This window comes from Myotis yumanensis, unplaced genomic scaffold, assembly GCF_028538775.1.
Source record: "Myotis yumanensis isolate MYYU_CA2020_CCGP unplaced genomic scaffold, mMyoYum1.0.hap1 SCAF_3, whole genome shotgun sequence".
Classification (NCBI taxonomy): domain Eukaryota; kingdom Metazoa; phylum Chordata; class Mammalia; order Chiroptera; family Vespertilionidae; genus Myotis; species Myotis yumanensis.
In genome coordinates this window covers 23965164-23983262 of record NW_027223754.1, presented here as the reverse complement: position 1 = coordinate 23983262, position 18099 = coordinate 23965164, and the positions used below count along the sequence as shown (strand labels likewise).

The following is an 18099-nucleotide window of genomic DNA, read 5'->3' as shown; positions in this document are numbered from 1 at the left end:
CTCTTACTGTTTTGAGATTGAAAATAAGATATCAGAGTTTGCGCACTGCTGGAAAAAGCACTAAGAAAATCCCAATTTCTCCACATCCTCACTAATAACACGTTGCCTGTTACTTTTTATTATAATCTACCTAAGGAGTGTGAACTAGTAATTCATGTGGTTTTGATTTACATTTTCCTAAAATGTTTAGCACCTTTTCATGGGTTTATGAGCTATTGGTATATCTCCTATGAAGATATATTTATTTAAACCCCTTCTCAGTTTTAATTGGGTTATATTTTTACTATGGACTTGTAAGAGTTCTTTATATATTCTGGAAACACAACTTGCATATCAGATACAAGATGTGCAAATATTTTTACCCATTCTGTAATTTGTCTTTCACTTTCTTGGTTGTGTCATTTGCAGCACAAAAGTTTTTAATTTTGTATGAAGTTAGATCAATCTCTTGTTTCACTCATTGCTTGTTGCTTATACTAATTTCCAAAAAGGCTGCATAATTTTACATTCCACCAACAATGCCCAGGGGCTCCACTCTCTTCATATCCTCATCAACACAATATTTTCTCAATTTTTTTATAAGCCTGTAGGTTTGGCCCACAATATCCTATCAATTTGAGATGTTGAGCATGTTTTCATGTGCTTATTGACCATGTGGGTAAATTATTTGTAGAAATATTTATTCAAGTCTTTTACCCATTTGTTAATTTGGTTGTTTTCTTGTTGTAAATCTGTAGGAGTTCTTTACATAAAATGGATATTAATTTTTCATCAGATATATAATTTGTAAACATTTTCTCCTATAACATGGGCAATCCTTTTCACTTTGAGTTGATCATACTCTTTGCTGGAAAACAGTTTTTAATGATTATGAATTCAAATGTATCTATTTCTCTTTGCTTATTTCTGGTCCTATAGCCAATAAATTACTGCAAAACCCAATGTTTTTAATAATTCCCTCTGCTTTCTTCTAAGAATTTTATCATTTTAGCTCTCACATTTAATTTCTGACCCATTTGTAGTTAATTTTTGCATATCATTCCCATAAACATCCAAGCTTATTCTTTTGCTTGTTGACATATGCTATCCCAATACCATTTGCTGAAAAGGCTGTTCTTTCCCCCATTGAATGATCATGGCATCATTATGGAAAATAATTGGACCACATAAGCAAGGGTTTATATCTGGTTTCCAAAATTTATTCCATTGGAAAATTGCAGTTTTCTGATTTTGGTGTCCAAATTAATATACTGTATCCATTTCCAAGAAGGTAAAAAAGAACCCTGGGGTCCATTTCTTTCTTTTTATGTTAGTTTCTACTGGACAAAACTGAAAATTCATAAATTTTATTTTACTGCCCACAGTGATAAAGAAAAGAATCTTGATGGAGGAGTGTATTTTATCATTTATACTCAGTCTAATGCAGAAAAAAAGAGAGCAGAACAGACTTTTCGCTAAAAGATATGCAGAGGCCAAATTAACACATTGAATATATTTAATATCATTACCCATTAGGGAAGTGCAAATTACAACCACTTTTAAAACTATAAAAGTCTTACTATCTATCCATCAATTTCACTCATGAGCATGTTTTCCAGAGAATTAAAAATTTACTTTTATTCATAATATTCCACATGAATATTCATAGCAGATCTAATCATGATACCAGTAGCTAAATATTGGCAACCAAGCAAATGTCCTTCATGAGTGAATAATTAAAGAAATTTTGATACACCCATACAAAGAAATACCAATCATCAATAAAAAATGAAGTATTCATATATGCAACAACTTATATTCAGTTCATGAAATTTATGCAAGAGAAAGAAGTCAATCTTAGAGACAAATTGTATGAAAGTATTTATGTAACATTTGTGAAATAACATAATTAGAGGGACAGAGCAGTTCAGGGGTTGCCAGGAGTTAGGAAAGGAGGAAAGAAGGGATCAGTGTATCTGTAAAAAGGACTAATATTAGTTTAGTGATAATACATGTTGTGATGGTACAGTTCTGCATCTCAATTGTGGTGGTGACTACATCAATTTGAACATGTAACAAAATTGCACAGAACTAAATATGTGCACCCACATACAGAAGTGAGTGAGTGCATACTGGTGAAGATTGAAAAAGATCTATGTATTTTGTCAATGTCCACCTCCAGGTTTTGATATTGGACTATAGTATTGAGACATGTTTCGTTGATGGAGTCTGACTGAAGGGTACACGAAACTTCCTTTTACATTTCTTTGCTATTTATTGTGAATCTATAACTATAAACTAAATAAACACCCAATAAAATATCATTACATATCTAAAACTGGCAAAACAAAATTGAACTAAACAAACAATCAAAAATAACAATATCTAAGTGCTTGTGAAGTGCGTGCTATCTGTGCAGAGAAACTGGCTCTCTCATTGATGAATGGGGTGAAGGAAAAATGGTACAGCCACTTTTGAAAATAATTTGGCGGTTTCTTATAAAACTATAAGTACACTCACTAAAAACATACACTTATTAAGTGACCCAGCAATCTTATCCCTAGGTGTTTACCCACCAAAAAGTGACAATATATGTATATTCTATATGTACAGTATATATATTATACATATGTATGTAAAAGTCTATATATTTATATCAGCTTTATTCTTCATTGCCAAAATCTTGAAATAACACAAATAACCTTCGATGGATGAATTGATAAGCTAACTATAGTACATCTTTTTAATAGAAGGCTAGTTAAAAATAAAAATTAATGAACTATTAAAACATGACAACAGAAATGAATCTCAAATGCATATGTCATTCTGGGAAAGGGGAATATCTAGGAGCAGAGAACAGGTAATTACTTTCCGGGAATTAACAGTAGGGGATGACTGCAAAAAAAGGAGCCAGAGGAAGGATTTTGGGTGCTAAATCTATTATGTATCATGATGACAGCTGATGGGAAAATAAGTCTGCTCGTTTTTTTTTTTGTACCCATAGAATTGTATACCACAGAGTGAACATGCTAATGTGTATAAATTTTTAAAAGGCAAATATGTTTAATAAAAAATAAGTATTAAAAAGAGACAAAGGCTGGGATTTTTTTTTCAAAATTTCCAAGAATACATCCATCCATAGATTCAAGAATCTCAGCCAATTTATTTCAAACAGGATAACTTCAAAGAAAAACACATTTGGCAAATCATAGTGAGACTGTGGATAATCAAAAACAGAAAATAAGTCTGAAACTCAGACAAAGAGCAAAAGAATAATTATATTATTGAGATGCATAAGAAGAATGACAGCTGTATTCTCATCAGGAAAAGGAAGCCAGGATACAGTGTGACTATATCTTTGAACAGCTGAGAGGAACATTTTTCAATGTAGAAATCTACTTCCACTGAAATATTTTTGGCAAATGTAGACACTATAAAACCACTTTAAATACAAACAAAGGCTGAAACATATGGTCACTGCAAAATAGACCAAAAAGAAATACAATAGGAAGTTTTTCAGTCTGAAAGGAAATGACCCATAGGGAAATTTGAATGTGCTGGAAGAGTTGAAAAGCCCCCAAAAAACAGTAACTCAGTGGGCTAATATATACAAATATATATGTATATATATATATATATATATATATATATATATACATATATATATATTTGTATTAAAAATATTTAGGAAACTATTAGCTACTAAAGGCAAATGATAATGTCTTGTCAGTTTTATAATATATAAATAAAATATATAACAACAAAAGTACCAATGATGAAAAGACATTAGTAGAAATAAGCTCTTATGAGATTTATACATGGTGAAGTTTAGAGAAATATAATATACCACATTTGTACATGAATGTTCACCAAATAAATGGGAACTTTTGGTACCATCTACTAACCATTTGCTAAAGTTATGAAAGATTTCATTATTTTTATCTTTCTATAGTATGTTTAGCTTAAAAATGCAACTTAGTTATAAATTAGCACATCAGAATAGTTAACATCCTTGGGATATAGACTATATAAAAATCTATCACTCGCCCAAACCGGTTTGGCTCAGTGGATAGAGCGTCGGCCTGCGGACTCAAGGGTCCCAGGTTCGATTCCGGTCAAGGGCATGTACCTTGGTTGCGGGCACATCCCCAGTGGGGAGTGTGCAGGAGGCAGCTGATCGATGTTTCTCTCTCATCGATGTTTCTAACTCTCTATCCCTCTCCCTTCCTCTCTGTAAAAAATCAACAAAATATATTTTTTAAAAAAATCTATCACCCATTCTATAATTTAATAGCACCAATCTAGAAAACTCTGCTATATAAATAGTAATGTTTGAGCATCCATGGTTAAAATTAAGGAGAAGCCTAATGAAAAGTTCACTTCTAGATCTGAATTAAAAAGGTATACAACACTTAGATTGACAGTATGATTTATAGAGTAGCCCCTATTGAGTAGAGTAGCCCCCTAGCCACAGGTGGCCATTTAAATTTAAATTAAGTAACATAAAATAAAGTGAAAATTTTACTTCCTCAGTTGCACTATCTACATGTCAGGTGCACAACAGCCTTATCAACAGTGGAGATGTAAAACATGTCTATAAATGCAGAAAGTTCTGTGGGACCACACTGATCGAGATACTAACTATCAGCATTGAATACCCAAAACCCGTCATAGAGACTTCCTCCTGGTGATGTTGGATGTTCTCTACAATTTGGAGGAGCAAATCCTCGAAAACATTGACAAGAATATTCACTATTGCAAACCTAAAACCAAAAACAAATTGTTTATTTTAATGGGGAAAATAATTCTTAAATAAAATTTAATAAAACAAATGTCCATGCAACATTTTTTCAAATGTCACATGAATTTCCTATTATTTATCTCTTATATTTTTAAATAAAAGTAGATAACTTTTTTTATAAAACTGAAATATCTTATTCTGGAGAGGCATAGAAAGTATGAAGCTAGATATAAATTTGTGGAAATTTAAAATTTTTATGAATTGTGTCAGATACAAAAATTGCTGTGAGAAGACCCAGCTTATAAAAGAGAGAGAGAGAAAAAAAAAAAACTAAAGGAAAATTTTGCTTAAAAAGACACAAATAGAAAATTTTATTTTGCTAGTAAATATCTATAAATATGAGCTGGTGTATGAATTAAAAGAGGAGTCAGAGCAGAATAGAGAATCTAGAAGTAAACTTATGCAAAAATTCAATTAAAATTAAATTTAAAAAAAACAACAGAAAGTAAACTGTAACGAATAGGACATTTAAGTTATTTGGGAGAAAATCTTGAATAAAAACTCAAAGGCACATCACTTTTTCCTGGATTACTATAGTACAATACATGAGGCATCAATATGGCAGAAGCCAAAGGCATACTTGGAAACCTTCCAAAGCCTACAAAATTTCTATAATCCAGTCAAAAATTTCACAATGAATGGTAAAATAGAAATACAAATGGAAGGAAAATATGACCATACATACATGCTTAAGAACTGTGTCATTAATTATTAAATAAATGAAAATTAACAATGGATTTACCATGTTAGAAGACATTGAAAAACTGAGAAACGAGTCTGGCCAGAATTGGAGGAAATGCACCATTTTTTTTTTTTCACAGCAAGTGGAAGCAAAAACTGGTACACTATTTCTTGAAGACAATATAATATTACTGAAATTTTTATGGTGCATACATTTGGCCCATCAGATTTTATTGCTAACAATTTAAGAAACTCTGCCCTCACAAAATATTAGACTATAAGTTATATGTGTAATGTATATATATTGTATGTATTTAAATATATTTCAGTAACATACATTTAATTATAATTTTATATCTATGTATAAATGTGTCTATATGATCTTTAATAAATATATTTCCAAAAGTTTACATTCTTGATGTAACGTTTTAAAAGATTGTTTTATATTGTATTTTGTACAAAGTTCAAAGCTTATGAACTCATGAGACCTATAACAATCTTATTGAACACATAATTCATGTACATAAGTATAAATTATGGAAATTGCTTTCCTTAGTTGCCTTTAATTTTCCATAAGAAATTTCCACATAAATTAATTCTGAACCTTATGATTATCCTGGAAATGTTATTGACATGAATTTTTTAAATAAAACTACACATAGGCATTACCTACCCCATTTCCATTGCAAATAATTGTGGCATTACAGAGTCGACCATCTTTGTGGGTTCCCACAGGTTGACAAGATCCATTCAGACAAACCTACCATTTTAAAAACAAGCAACAATAACAACCACCATGAACTGTAAAGAGTTGAGCAATCATTATTGCTACAAATAGAGATGCACAACATTTGTATGTATAGGGATGTGCAAGCGGAGGTTTGCAGTTGTTAGTATTGAAGAAGACATGCGGGTAACAATTATTTACAATATTTACAGATATTTGTAGTCTACTCTGTATTTTACATACACATGACTGTAAACCTACATTTGCCCACCACTGTGTATATAAAACACATGAATCTGTTGAATAAGAGTGGTGAAAACAGACATCCCTGCCTTGTTCCTTATGTTAAGAGAAGCATGTTTAGTTTTTGCCCATTGAATATGATGCTGACTGTAGATTTTTCATTCATGGCCTTTATTATGTTCAGGTATGATCACTCTATTCCCACTTTGCTAAGAGATTTTATCATAAACTAGAGGCCCCATGCACGACATTCATGTACTGAGTGGGGGGCAGGGGGTCCCTCAGCCCGGCCTGCACCCTCTCACATTCCGGGAACCCTCGGGGGATGTCCACTTACCAGTTTAGTCTATAGGTCAGTTTATCTATCCTCGTTCTAATATTGCATTGTTTTAATTACTTTAACTTTACAGTATGTCTTGATATATAGTAGTATAAATGTCCAGTTTCCATTTTCGTCTATAAAATTACATTCGCTATTTTGTATTTTTTGCCTTTTGCATTTCCACATAAACCTTTAAATCAATCTTTCAATTTTCCCAACAACACATTTCCCCCTTCCAAAAAAATACCTGCTGTGATTTGGATTCTTGATAGCATCATATTAATCAATTGATTTTTGAGAACATTGACATGTTAAGTCTTCCAATTAATCAGTATTGCTTACCCCTCATTTATGTAAGTCTTCTTTGCTTCTCTAGTAATGCTTTGCAGTTTTCAATGCAGCTGTTACTTGAATATTTTTCAGGGATCATCCTAGGTTTTAAATGCTTTTGAATGCTATCAAGGCAACAATATCTTGATGCTAAGGCTACTTCTAAAATCTTTATTTTTTACTTGTTATAAAGGTACAATTACTAAGACATAAAGTCACAGGGTTGCTACAATCTTGACTTGGGGATGACCAGCAAGACCACTTAAGCCAAAGATATCACCTCTACTTTATTAAAATCACAACCCACAAAATTTCCATGTGCAATCCAAACAGCAGAAATGCATGTTTCCAAGGATGTGCTCTGATTTCTCATTCACCATAATTTTACTAATATCCTTCCATGTCATTAAAAATTACATGCAAGTGTTATTTTAGAAAGAAATAGCGTATTGGATAAACTTTATCTGACCAACCTATAATTGTCATTTAACAAGTCTTCATAACTTTTCTCTGTTATAACAAACATCATAATTGCTCTATACCCATGAATAGTTCCTAATATCAGAAAATTAATTTCACATTATTCCATTAGCAATGGATAAAAAAAAATACGATATTTGACTCCTTACACATTTCCCAATCACTTTCCAGAAAATATGTGATAATTTATACTTACTTTAGAATGATAATGTTATTCTTCTCACCATCAGATATTACTTTCAATGCCCAAATGCTAACTTGCAAACAGTAAGTTACACTGCATACGTTTTATATATGTCTAACCACTGTGCTGTATATCTGAAATTAATATACTTTTGAAAGTCAACTGTTATTGAAAAATAAAAAAATGTTTAAAACAACAACTTAATACTAAGTGACTTTGTATTTATGTAGTCACAAGTTAGGTGAAACATTTTCATGTTTCTTAGTTATAGGCTCAATATTATGAGTTATTTTTGCACCGATATGTGCAAAACACGTGTGGGGATGTGTTTGAGTATGCTTGTATGCACACATACATAATATACATAAATATTTTGACATACTTACATACTCTAAGATGTATTCTCTGACAAAGTAGATGTCCAACAATTCAATTCAACTCAATTCTGACACTATCTACCTAGAGTTAGAATCAGATCCACAAATTAAAGCGCTCAGGCCCATCAGGATGCCTCCACTTCAGATACGAGATGCAAGTCCCAGACCACCCTAATTTTGACCAACCATCTAGACATTGGAGGTTCCCATAAACTCCTACTCAGGTTTCATAATTTGCTTATTTGGCTCATAGAAGTCAAAACAACACTTTAGCTATGTTTACTGGTTTATTAAAAGGCTACAACTCAGGAACAGCCAAGTAGAAGAAATAAAAGCTATTTGTGGGGCCAGGGGAGTTAGTTTCTATGTCCTCTCCAGGCATATTGAAAGCACAGCAGGTGATGAGTTCATCAACTTAGAAACTCTCCGAATCTCACAGTCCAAAGTTTCTACAGAGTTCACTCTTCAGCCATACCATTCCCCATCATGGAGTTCTGTTCTGTGGGGCTGGGTTGAGAGGGTGGCTGAAAGTTCCAATCCTCTAACCATTTAGTCTCTGGTGGCCAGCCCAATCCTAAAGCTATCCAGAGGCCTCTCCTAAATCACTCCATTGGTCTGTTTGGGCGGGAATGAATAACACAAAACATTGTTTGTTATCACTCAGGAAATTCCAAGGGCTATGGGAGCTCTGTGCCTGAAGCCAGGGACCAATCCTAAAATATATTTGACGTGTGTGATGTGCACACACACATGGGCGTGTGCCATTTCACTGCTTTATTTTCTAATTAAATAATGATTAAATTAGTTAATAAAGTTCTGTGTTTACTCTGCCTTATTTATAGTAAACACTTTTTCACTTTGCTTTAAATGATCTTTGAAGGGAAGATATATTACTTTATAATGCTGTGGACAAAAAGGGGCCATATGCTAAACCTGACAACCTCAGGAAACGCCTGGATTGTGGGTTTTATAAACTCAGAGACAGAAAGTAACCACATAAAATGGTCTGAAACTAAAAATTTATAGCTAAAAGTGAGTCTTCGTGTGTATTCATGTCCTAGGCTAGAATCTTCCTTGACAGAGGTCAATATTTACCATAACTGAGCCTATAGATTGTCTTTTTGCATCTAAAATAACATACCTTAGGCATGTCAGAGTAATTTCCTTTTCCAGACCCCTCAGAGCACAACTCAAGGTTCTGTGGTCTCTGTACCAGAGCTAGAGACCACAGAAGCCCTCAGTGCTACCTTGCTCCTGCATACCATCTCCACGTGCTCTAAATGTTCATTATCAACCCTCCTGTGCCCACCAATATAAAAGAAGTATGTGTCTACTTGTATTACTTTTTGATCAGTCTCACAAATTTCCCAGCTTTGCTTTCTCCAGCCTGCCTAATCTACAACCAATGGATTACAGGTAACCACCCCCTATAACTTCCCCTTTGATTCTGATGTATAAAATAAGCAGTAAAACTGCTATCCTCCAGAGCACTTTCTCAACCTACTGAGATTTTTCATCCTGGCAATTGTCGTCAGTTTGGCTCAAATAAACTCTTATAAGATTTTTTTCTAAGCCTGAACATACTTTTGCCAACAATGTAGCCAGTATCAGTAAGTTCCGTTGTAATTACTTTATTATTTTTATGTTAAAATGTCTTTTTGCATTCTGAAATAAATTTACTCACTTCATTTTTCTTCTTATTTTTTTAATTCTTAAAATACTGCTTCTCATTGTAAATTATTTTAATTAAAATGTAAGATAATTATGCATGTTTTTCTTTAGTCAATTATTTTTAGTGATAATAGTCTAAAATCATTTATCATGTTTCTTAATGCTTTTAAGAAAAATAAATTAAATAAAGCTTAGATTATTTTATTATTGTATCTTGTTGGAGGGTCAAATTTTTAACAAGTATATTATGCTTTTGGAGAAATAATTAGGGGAGTAGGCTAATAAGCAAATAAATATATGTTTTACTGTCATTATAACCAAATTCATTCTAATTAATTATTGTAAGACTGAATACTTAGGGTGTCTTTTGTTGTTGTTCTTAGTATTCAGATTGTTCCATTCTAATTATTAGTGTATTATTTGATTCTTTTTTGTTCTCTGTTTACACAAATTATTGCAGACCAAATCCTAGCCTAATAAAGAGGCTTAGATTCTCAAGTGTGAGGGAACCAGTTTAAATATCTATAGCAAAGTTCATAATAAAACAGATCGGAAAGCAAGTGATCCTTTGACCAGCAGAAATCTGACCTTTGAATCTTAAGATACAGTGATCAGTTTGTATGATTGCAAATAAAAAAATCTTAATATTCTCTCTCTCTCTCTCTCTCTCTCACACACACACACACACACACACACAGGCACTCAGACACACACATGATATAAAATCAAGAAGAATTTATATTTACCCTATCTTCACCACATATAGTGCCATCAGCTACGCGGGTTACATCCACTTCTCCCTCTGCTAAAGGATTTCTCAGTTTTGCTGACATACATATATAGCCTCTAAGGTAAGTATATTGAATATCAAATGGACTCCATGGTATTACCCGTGAGTTTGTCCATTGACAAACTAACTTTGCACAAAAGGTATCCCTGGCAATATAAAGCAGAGAAAAGTTCCCACGTGTCACTTACTATAAGACTAAAGTTTTAGGTAAATAATAATTCAAAGTATGAGGATAATTCAGAATGTTACTCAAACCATAACAGCAAGGCTATTCAGTGCATACACCATCTTATGAAGTGCAACATATAAATTTATCTGTATGTACTATAGTCATCTGTCATTTGAATTAAGTGACTCATTGCAGAAAACATATACACACAAACACACACATTTGAAAAATAAATAGTTTTTTTAAAAAATACACACTGAAAATGACATCGTTTGTTGTGAAGACAGATTCCAAATGCATCTGCGAGATAATTCACTTCTTCTACACATACATACGCAGCACCTTTAGCAACTGAAAACATAAAGTTCCAATTACTCATCTCAAAAAAACAATTAAAACTAAAAATATGGTATATTAATATAGAGACAGCTGGACAGCAGCAATGTCCAGTCAGTGAGTGCCATGTCCAAATTTTTGATGTCACCTATTGGCTCTTTGAGAATGAGAATCACTCCCCAAAAACTACCCACTTGAGAAAGGAAAAGTTGGTATCAAATTGCAGAAATGACTGAGAAATCAGTCATTTGATTTAATACCTACAATTCTAACAATATATTCCCTTTGCACCAATCATCTGAGTTTTCACTAATGTCCTAGTGTCTTTGTCCTCTACTTAGTAATCCTATTTTGCCTCTTCACATAATTCAAAGGTGCTTTGATTTGCAATTTTATTTTCAAATTTGGATTTAAATAAACAATACCTTTCCTTGTGGTTAGGGTGAATTACTGACTTTAGAAAAATACAGTTTAAAAAGGAATCCCAGAAAAATAAACACAACTATTACATTTTCCAAATAACTCTGCACACTGTTTAGTCGGTTCTCGGCATATTCCTTTATAGCAAAAGGCGGTATAGTTATTGCATGGTTCTAAATCAGCAGATATTACATCCAACGGACAAGTCTCGTAAATTCCATTACAAAATTCTGGAAAATCACATGGATCTATGCCTTTCCGACATAAACGTCCTCTTTCCATCACCTGTGAGACAAATGGAGACAATTTTTTTGTAATACTTTTTATACAAAGACAAACTGCTTCACACATGACAATTAATCAAGTCTTACCACACTACTCCAAGCAAGGTATTATTATCTTCTACTATAATTTAGATAAACTGTCATTATAGTTAAGAATGATGAGTGATTAAATGACTTGTCAAAGATCACATACCATAGTTCAGTACTGGGGCGGTGTAACTCAAATTCCTGACTGATGGTATTAACATTAAGAACAGCCACTGTGCATATTACCACTGAGCACAACACCCTTCTTTTGAAGTAATTTAATAGGGACTAATCTATTATGAAGTTTAACTAAATATGAACATAATGGAATCAGATCATGTATTCATACCAAATGCCGAGTTCTGAGACAGTATGTATGCAATTTTCTGAAAGATGCGGAAATGTTAAACACAAAAGTCAACATGCTTTTTTAATTTTCATCAGAAAATGTTGCATTGCCTTTACAGTTTTCATGTTGACACTATTGCAGATGTCTCAGATTTCTTTGACACTTTCACACACCCTTGCCTACCCCTCCCTTGACCTTCACCACACTATTGTCTGTGTCCATGGGCTATGCATATATGTTTTTCACCTAAATCCTTCACCTTATTTATCCAGTCCCGTCTGCGCCCCTCTCCTCTGACATTTATCAGACTGTTCCATGTGTCCCTGCTTCTACACCACTGCAAAAAAGAAGGAACTCTTATATTTTGTGACAGCACAGACGGACTTGAGGGTATTATGTTAGCAGAATCAGCCAGTCAGAGAAAGATAAATGCCATTTGATCTCACTAATATGTGGAATCTAATGAACAAAATAAACTGATGAACAAAACAGAACCAGAAGCATGGATGCATTGCCTTTAAAATAGTGTTGAGCTCTCTCATATTTTCTAGTAACTTCCAATGTGAGAACAATGGGAAATTTAAAATTGGTTTCCAGTGACATAGTAAGCAGGGGCTGTTACCAAAGCAGAAGTTCTAGGATGAAGTCTTTTAAAAAGTCTGGTGCTCAGATTTTATGATTACACCTAACTGTCAGAGAAAAAGGGATACTGTTCATTTCTTTTTTTTTTATCTTTCTGAACGAAATATGTTTGTAAAGTACTAACCAAAAAGTGTAAATAAGAATCCAAATAGACAGGGGGATTCTATTACCTTTTTAGCAAATTAAAAGTTTACTTAAAAGTTCTAGAAAAATGGATTGGAAAGAAGCCAAATGTCTATCAATTAATGAATAGGTAAGTTGTGGTATATACATACAACACAATATTTTCAGGCAGATATAGGAATGGTAGACTGATATATAATATAAAATGAATAAACTTTTAAATCACTGCATTAAATGAAGAAAGCAAGACACCATAGGTCATTGTGTGGTTCCACTTACATGAAATATCTGGAATAAGTGAAACCTGAAAGGCAGCACTCACATTGGTGGTTGCCAGAGACTGACAGGAAGGGAGAAAGGAGAGCATGTTCGTCTGTTTGGATGATAAACATTTTTTGGAGCTAGCTAGAGGTGGTAGCTGCACAACATTGTGAATATTATAAATGACATTAAATTGTTCACTTGAAAATAGTTAATTTTATTTTTTATGATTTTCACCTTAATATTTAAAAAAGGGTCTAGTGAAAGCTCTCATAGTCATAATGCTGTGGTGATACTAAATATTTACTTCAAGATCAACAATAGAAAATATCTGATATCAGGCTATGCATATTCATTTTTCAACTTTAATTCTTGGGACTAATTGTATTCCTGATATGCTGTACTAACTCAGTTGCTAGTTTTTACCATAATCCTAAACTATTGCTCAATGGACATCTTTCTTATTTCAAATAATTTTTCTTTCAGGATCTACTCCACCTCTACCATGAGGGGTTATAGATCACGAAACTGCTTCAGACTCCGGATGATAATCAGAACACTTCTCCCTAGACACAGGGAGTGGAAATTAAACTTAGCAGGATCAGGCATGGTTTCCTCCATTACCAAGCATAGAGGCAGATGTTGGAAAAGAAATGATCTCTCTACTCTTCTGAAATATTGTACTATGGACTAGAAAACCCAGGAGGTGCAATGAGCTATCTGTATTATACATGCAAAAACCTTGTTTGAGACCTGTCAACAGAATTGTGAGGATATTCAATAGGTGTCCTGAATAAGAATTCTATTTTTCCCGTTTGAAATATTCACCTGAGCATGAAGTTGAGCTTCATGAGTGTTTGTTTGTTTTCCTTTGCTTGGCCATTATCAAGATACAATCTTTTGTGACAGCAAGAATGGACCTAGAGAGTTTTATGCTAAGTGAAATAAAAGCCAGTCAGAGAAAGACAGAAACCATATGATTTCACATATTTATATGTGGAATCTAATGAACAAACTAAAGCAACAAACTCATAAATTCAGAGAACAGACTGATAGTTATTGGAGGGGAGGGGGTTTGGGGGCTGGGTGAAAAAGATGAAGGGATTAAACAGTACAAATTGGTAGCTACAGAATAGCCACAGAGATGCAGTTTGCAGCATGGGGAATATAGTAAAAAATATCAGGAAAACTGGGTACAGGCAGCAGGGAGTCAACTCTATAAAGTGCATGGGTGTTTGGCCACTCTCCTATACATCTGAAACTGGTGAGGAATAGTAGTAAATGTAAACTGTGGTTGAAAAGAAAATAAAAATTAAAGGAATAGTGTCAGGTAGAAAATTTTGTTTCATATAGTATTGACTAAAAATGGGCAAATGGCCCATTGATTTTTCCCAAGAATAAAAGCCAAAATACTATTCCTTATTTTTTCTTTTTTAATTTCACAAATCTTTTATTTCCTGGCTGGGATCAAACTTTTTAAATCTTTATTGTTGGAAGTATTACAGATGTCCCTGTTGTTGTTTTTCTCATTGACCCCCTCACCCTGCACTTGCCCCTTCAGGCCTTCACCACTCTATTGTCTGCGTCTGAAATAGGAATTTTTAGGGGTGAAAAAAAGACAGGTTTAGGAAATTTTAGAAATTAAGGGAACCATGGAAGAAGCACAGGGCTGCAGAGCAGCAGAAGGTCTATATTTACAAAATAAAGGGAAGGAAGCCCCTCATTCAGAGGAAGAAGAAGGCCCAAAGGGGATAGGAAAACAATAAGGGAGGAGGGGAGGAAAACCTCACATGTCCCATGTGAGATTCGACCTTTGAGCTCAGGAGTTACTATAGTAACCAGTCTAAGAGAATAGTGACCAATCAGAGGGGATATCAAGGCACAAAGACCTACAGCCTTTATAAACCATGGAAACAGGGACTCCATGGGACTCTTTCCCCCTCCCCATGTGGGAGTCTGTTGTGAGATTCTTTTCCCTTCCCCACATGGGAGTCTGTACTTTTTCTTCAATAAAATTTCCACCTTTGCTACACCACCTTACTTCTGTGGACTCATTCTTCGACTCTCTCAGACAAAGAATCTAGGGAACCATCTTGCCCAGGGGAACACTGCGTATTCCAGTACAAAAAATCCTGCTTCTTGTCCATGGGCTATGCATATACACATATAAATTCCCAGGTTAATCAATCTTAACCTTCCCTCTGAAATTTGTCTGTCTGTTCCATGCTTGTCTCTGGCTCTATTTGTTCATCAGTTTATTTTGTTCCTTAGATTCCACATATGAGTGATTTCGTGTGATTATCTTTCTCTGAGAAGGCAGGGGTAGGTGAGGGTGGGGGAGGAGGGGTGAAGAGATAAACCAAAGTACTTGTATGCATATACTAGAGGCCTGTTGCACGAAAAGATTCATGCAACAGGCCTGGGTCCCGGGTGCCTGAGGAAAACTGGTGCCACTCCAGCAGGCGCCGCCTTCACAGCCCTCACTGCTCCGGCCAGAGCCGCTGCGCCTACTTATGCAAATTAACTGTGATCTTTGTTGGTGGTTAATTTGCATATCTTGCTGATTAGCCAATGGGAGGTGTAGCGAAGGTACCGTCAATTTCAATCTTTGTCTATTATTAGATAGGATGAATTACCCATGGACACAGACAATAGGGTTGTGAAGACCTGGGGCAGGCTGAAGGGTGAGGGGGAACAGAGGCAGGCTAGAAGGGGTCAATGACGGAAAAAAGGAGCCATATATAATACTTTCAACAATAAAGATTTTTAAAATGAATAAATAAAAATTTAGTATTTTTTAAATAAAATAAAGAAGTTATAAGTGTTGACTTATTTGTTATAAAACAAATTCCAAAATATTTTGATATATATTTTAGAAAATAAAAGAACTCATTAGCTTATTCTTTAAAAAAATGAAGTCAAGTAATGTTAAATGATATATTAGTCACTTGGTATTCAAACAACAAAAGCTGTATATGTAGAAGTATTCACCTTTGTTGTTCTACTATGCCATTAAAATTATAGTATATCTAAAGTGTGAAATAAAAATAATATTGGAAACTATCTTTATTTCAAATTTTTAGTAACTTTGAATCTGAAGTCTACATGTAGTTACAATGGTCATGTCTTTAAATTTTTTCACACATAAAGTGTATGTATAAGGAATTTATAATAAACATCATTTTGAACAAATTCAAAACAAAGATGCAACTGACCAATACATAATTGTACCAATACAGTACCAAATACAATTTTTTTAAGTACAAATAGAAATTTCTGAGTACTAGTTAGAAACAAGCTATTCACTGTTATGTTTCAGTAAGAAAGCTGGTTAAATTATTATCTTCCACAGCTTTGCACTTGGATATTTGTCTATTTAAGTAGAAATGTTATTTATAAAATATTAAGTAAAATTGTTAAATTTTGGAAAAGCATTGGTGGAAACTAGCCTAACTGAAAGTAGGAAAGAGAAGAAAATAGGAAGCCTTTTACGCTTATAGCCAATAATGAAAGAGAGCAGAGTATAAGACAATTGTCAGCCTTAAATTGACACATAGTAATGATCCCTCCTTTAGAAAAACTGCTGTTTGAAACTGCTGTTTTGAAGTTCTCTGCTATTTCTTGCTAGTCCCTTGTTCCATAAGTCAACTCTGTTATTTTTAGATGGTCTCTTATTCTGTAAAAATAACTTTGTTATTTAACTTAAATAATAGAAAAGATAAACTTAGCTGTCTGACCTTGCAAGCTAGCCATCTAAAGGGGCTAATACACTGATACTGATAATAGTCTCATGCCAAGTGTTTGTTAGATATGATATGTGCTCAAGGTTACAAGTTGTCTGTATAGATATGATAGGTGTTTGTTAGATATGATGTATACTCAAGGTTACAAGCTGTCTACAAAAATAACTTACACAAAGACCTAGAAAGATATAAAAAGGGAATGCTCCTTCCTTTATTTGTTCAGAATTTGACAGAGATATTCTGCTCTGAACCTGCACATAATAAAAATGACTCCTAGCTAATTGGCTCAGTAAGGCATCTTGTCTAGCTTGCTGATTGACAATACAACAAAATGAGAGCAAAAGCAAAGTACTATACTATACCACATAATAAAATTAATTTAAACTAATAAAGTAGATTTAACTCTTGCCCTGAAGCTCTCCCTAGCAACTTGTACTGTGAATTTTCACTCAACCAAATGTAGTGATTATCTCCATTTTAAAGCACTACCCTTTGGGATGTAGAAAAACGGCAATAGGCTGTTTAGAAAAGCCATATTCCGTGGTTTGGAGACAAAGTTTAAAATGAGAGCTCTAATGAAGGAAAAAGCAATAAGATTTATTGCTAAGAAGTAGAAATCTTACACTGCCTTCTACATTCATGTGCCTTGAACACAAACGACCATTAGTTCTATTTACTAGCCCATAGAGTAAAAAAGAACACATATAGAACAAAGTAGAATAATGTTGTGAGAGATTCCATGGACACAGAGAAAACACATCTGGCAAGCAAAATCTCTCATTAATTAGCTTTTATATTTGTCATAGAGTCCTGAAAGTGATATTAAATGAGGTGCTATAATGATGCAATCCACAGAAGGCAAATCCTAACCAATCTCCGCTCAGATGTGGCTACAAAGAAAAACTTGAATGGAAAACTTCCAAAGGAAAATCAATTCAATCCACTTCTAGGTTAGAAGTCTTTGCCCAAGGCAAACTTCACTATTGTTTGTGTTGCATATTGATGACTATTCTACATGGATTCCTTTTCTATTATTTTCAAAATGAGATTTTTTAAAAATCACTGTCTTTTATTGGAGCATTGCACCTCAAGTGTGTGTTAGCTGGCTCATTTATAATTTCATCGTAAGTTGTTTGATGATGAAGAGCTTCACTCAGGCA

General features: G+C 33.7%; 1 protein-coding gene across 1 annotated transcript in view; it reads right to left on the bottom strand.

Moving 5' to 3' along the window:
- The window catches only part of LOC139004885 (A disintegrin and metallopeptidase domain 3-like), a 76316-nt gene that overhangs the window by 1620 nt on the left and 56597 nt on the right, over nucleotides 1–18099 (bottom strand). Inside the window, exons 14-19 of the mRNA XM_070407389.1 lie at nucleotides 11600–11795; nucleotides 11012–11105; nucleotides 10542–10731; nucleotides 6135–6221; nucleotides 4638–4742; nucleotides 77–126 (exon numbers count right to left, since the gene is read on the bottom strand). Of these exons, the coding sequence (XP_070263490.1) occupies nucleotides 77–126; nucleotides 4638–4742; nucleotides 6135–6221; nucleotides 10542–10731; nucleotides 11012–11105; nucleotides 11600–11795 (722 nt within the window). The remainder of the gene's footprint in view (nucleotides 1–76; nucleotides 127–4637; nucleotides 4743–6134; nucleotides 6222–10541; nucleotides 10732–11011; nucleotides 11106–11599; nucleotides 11796–18099) is intronic.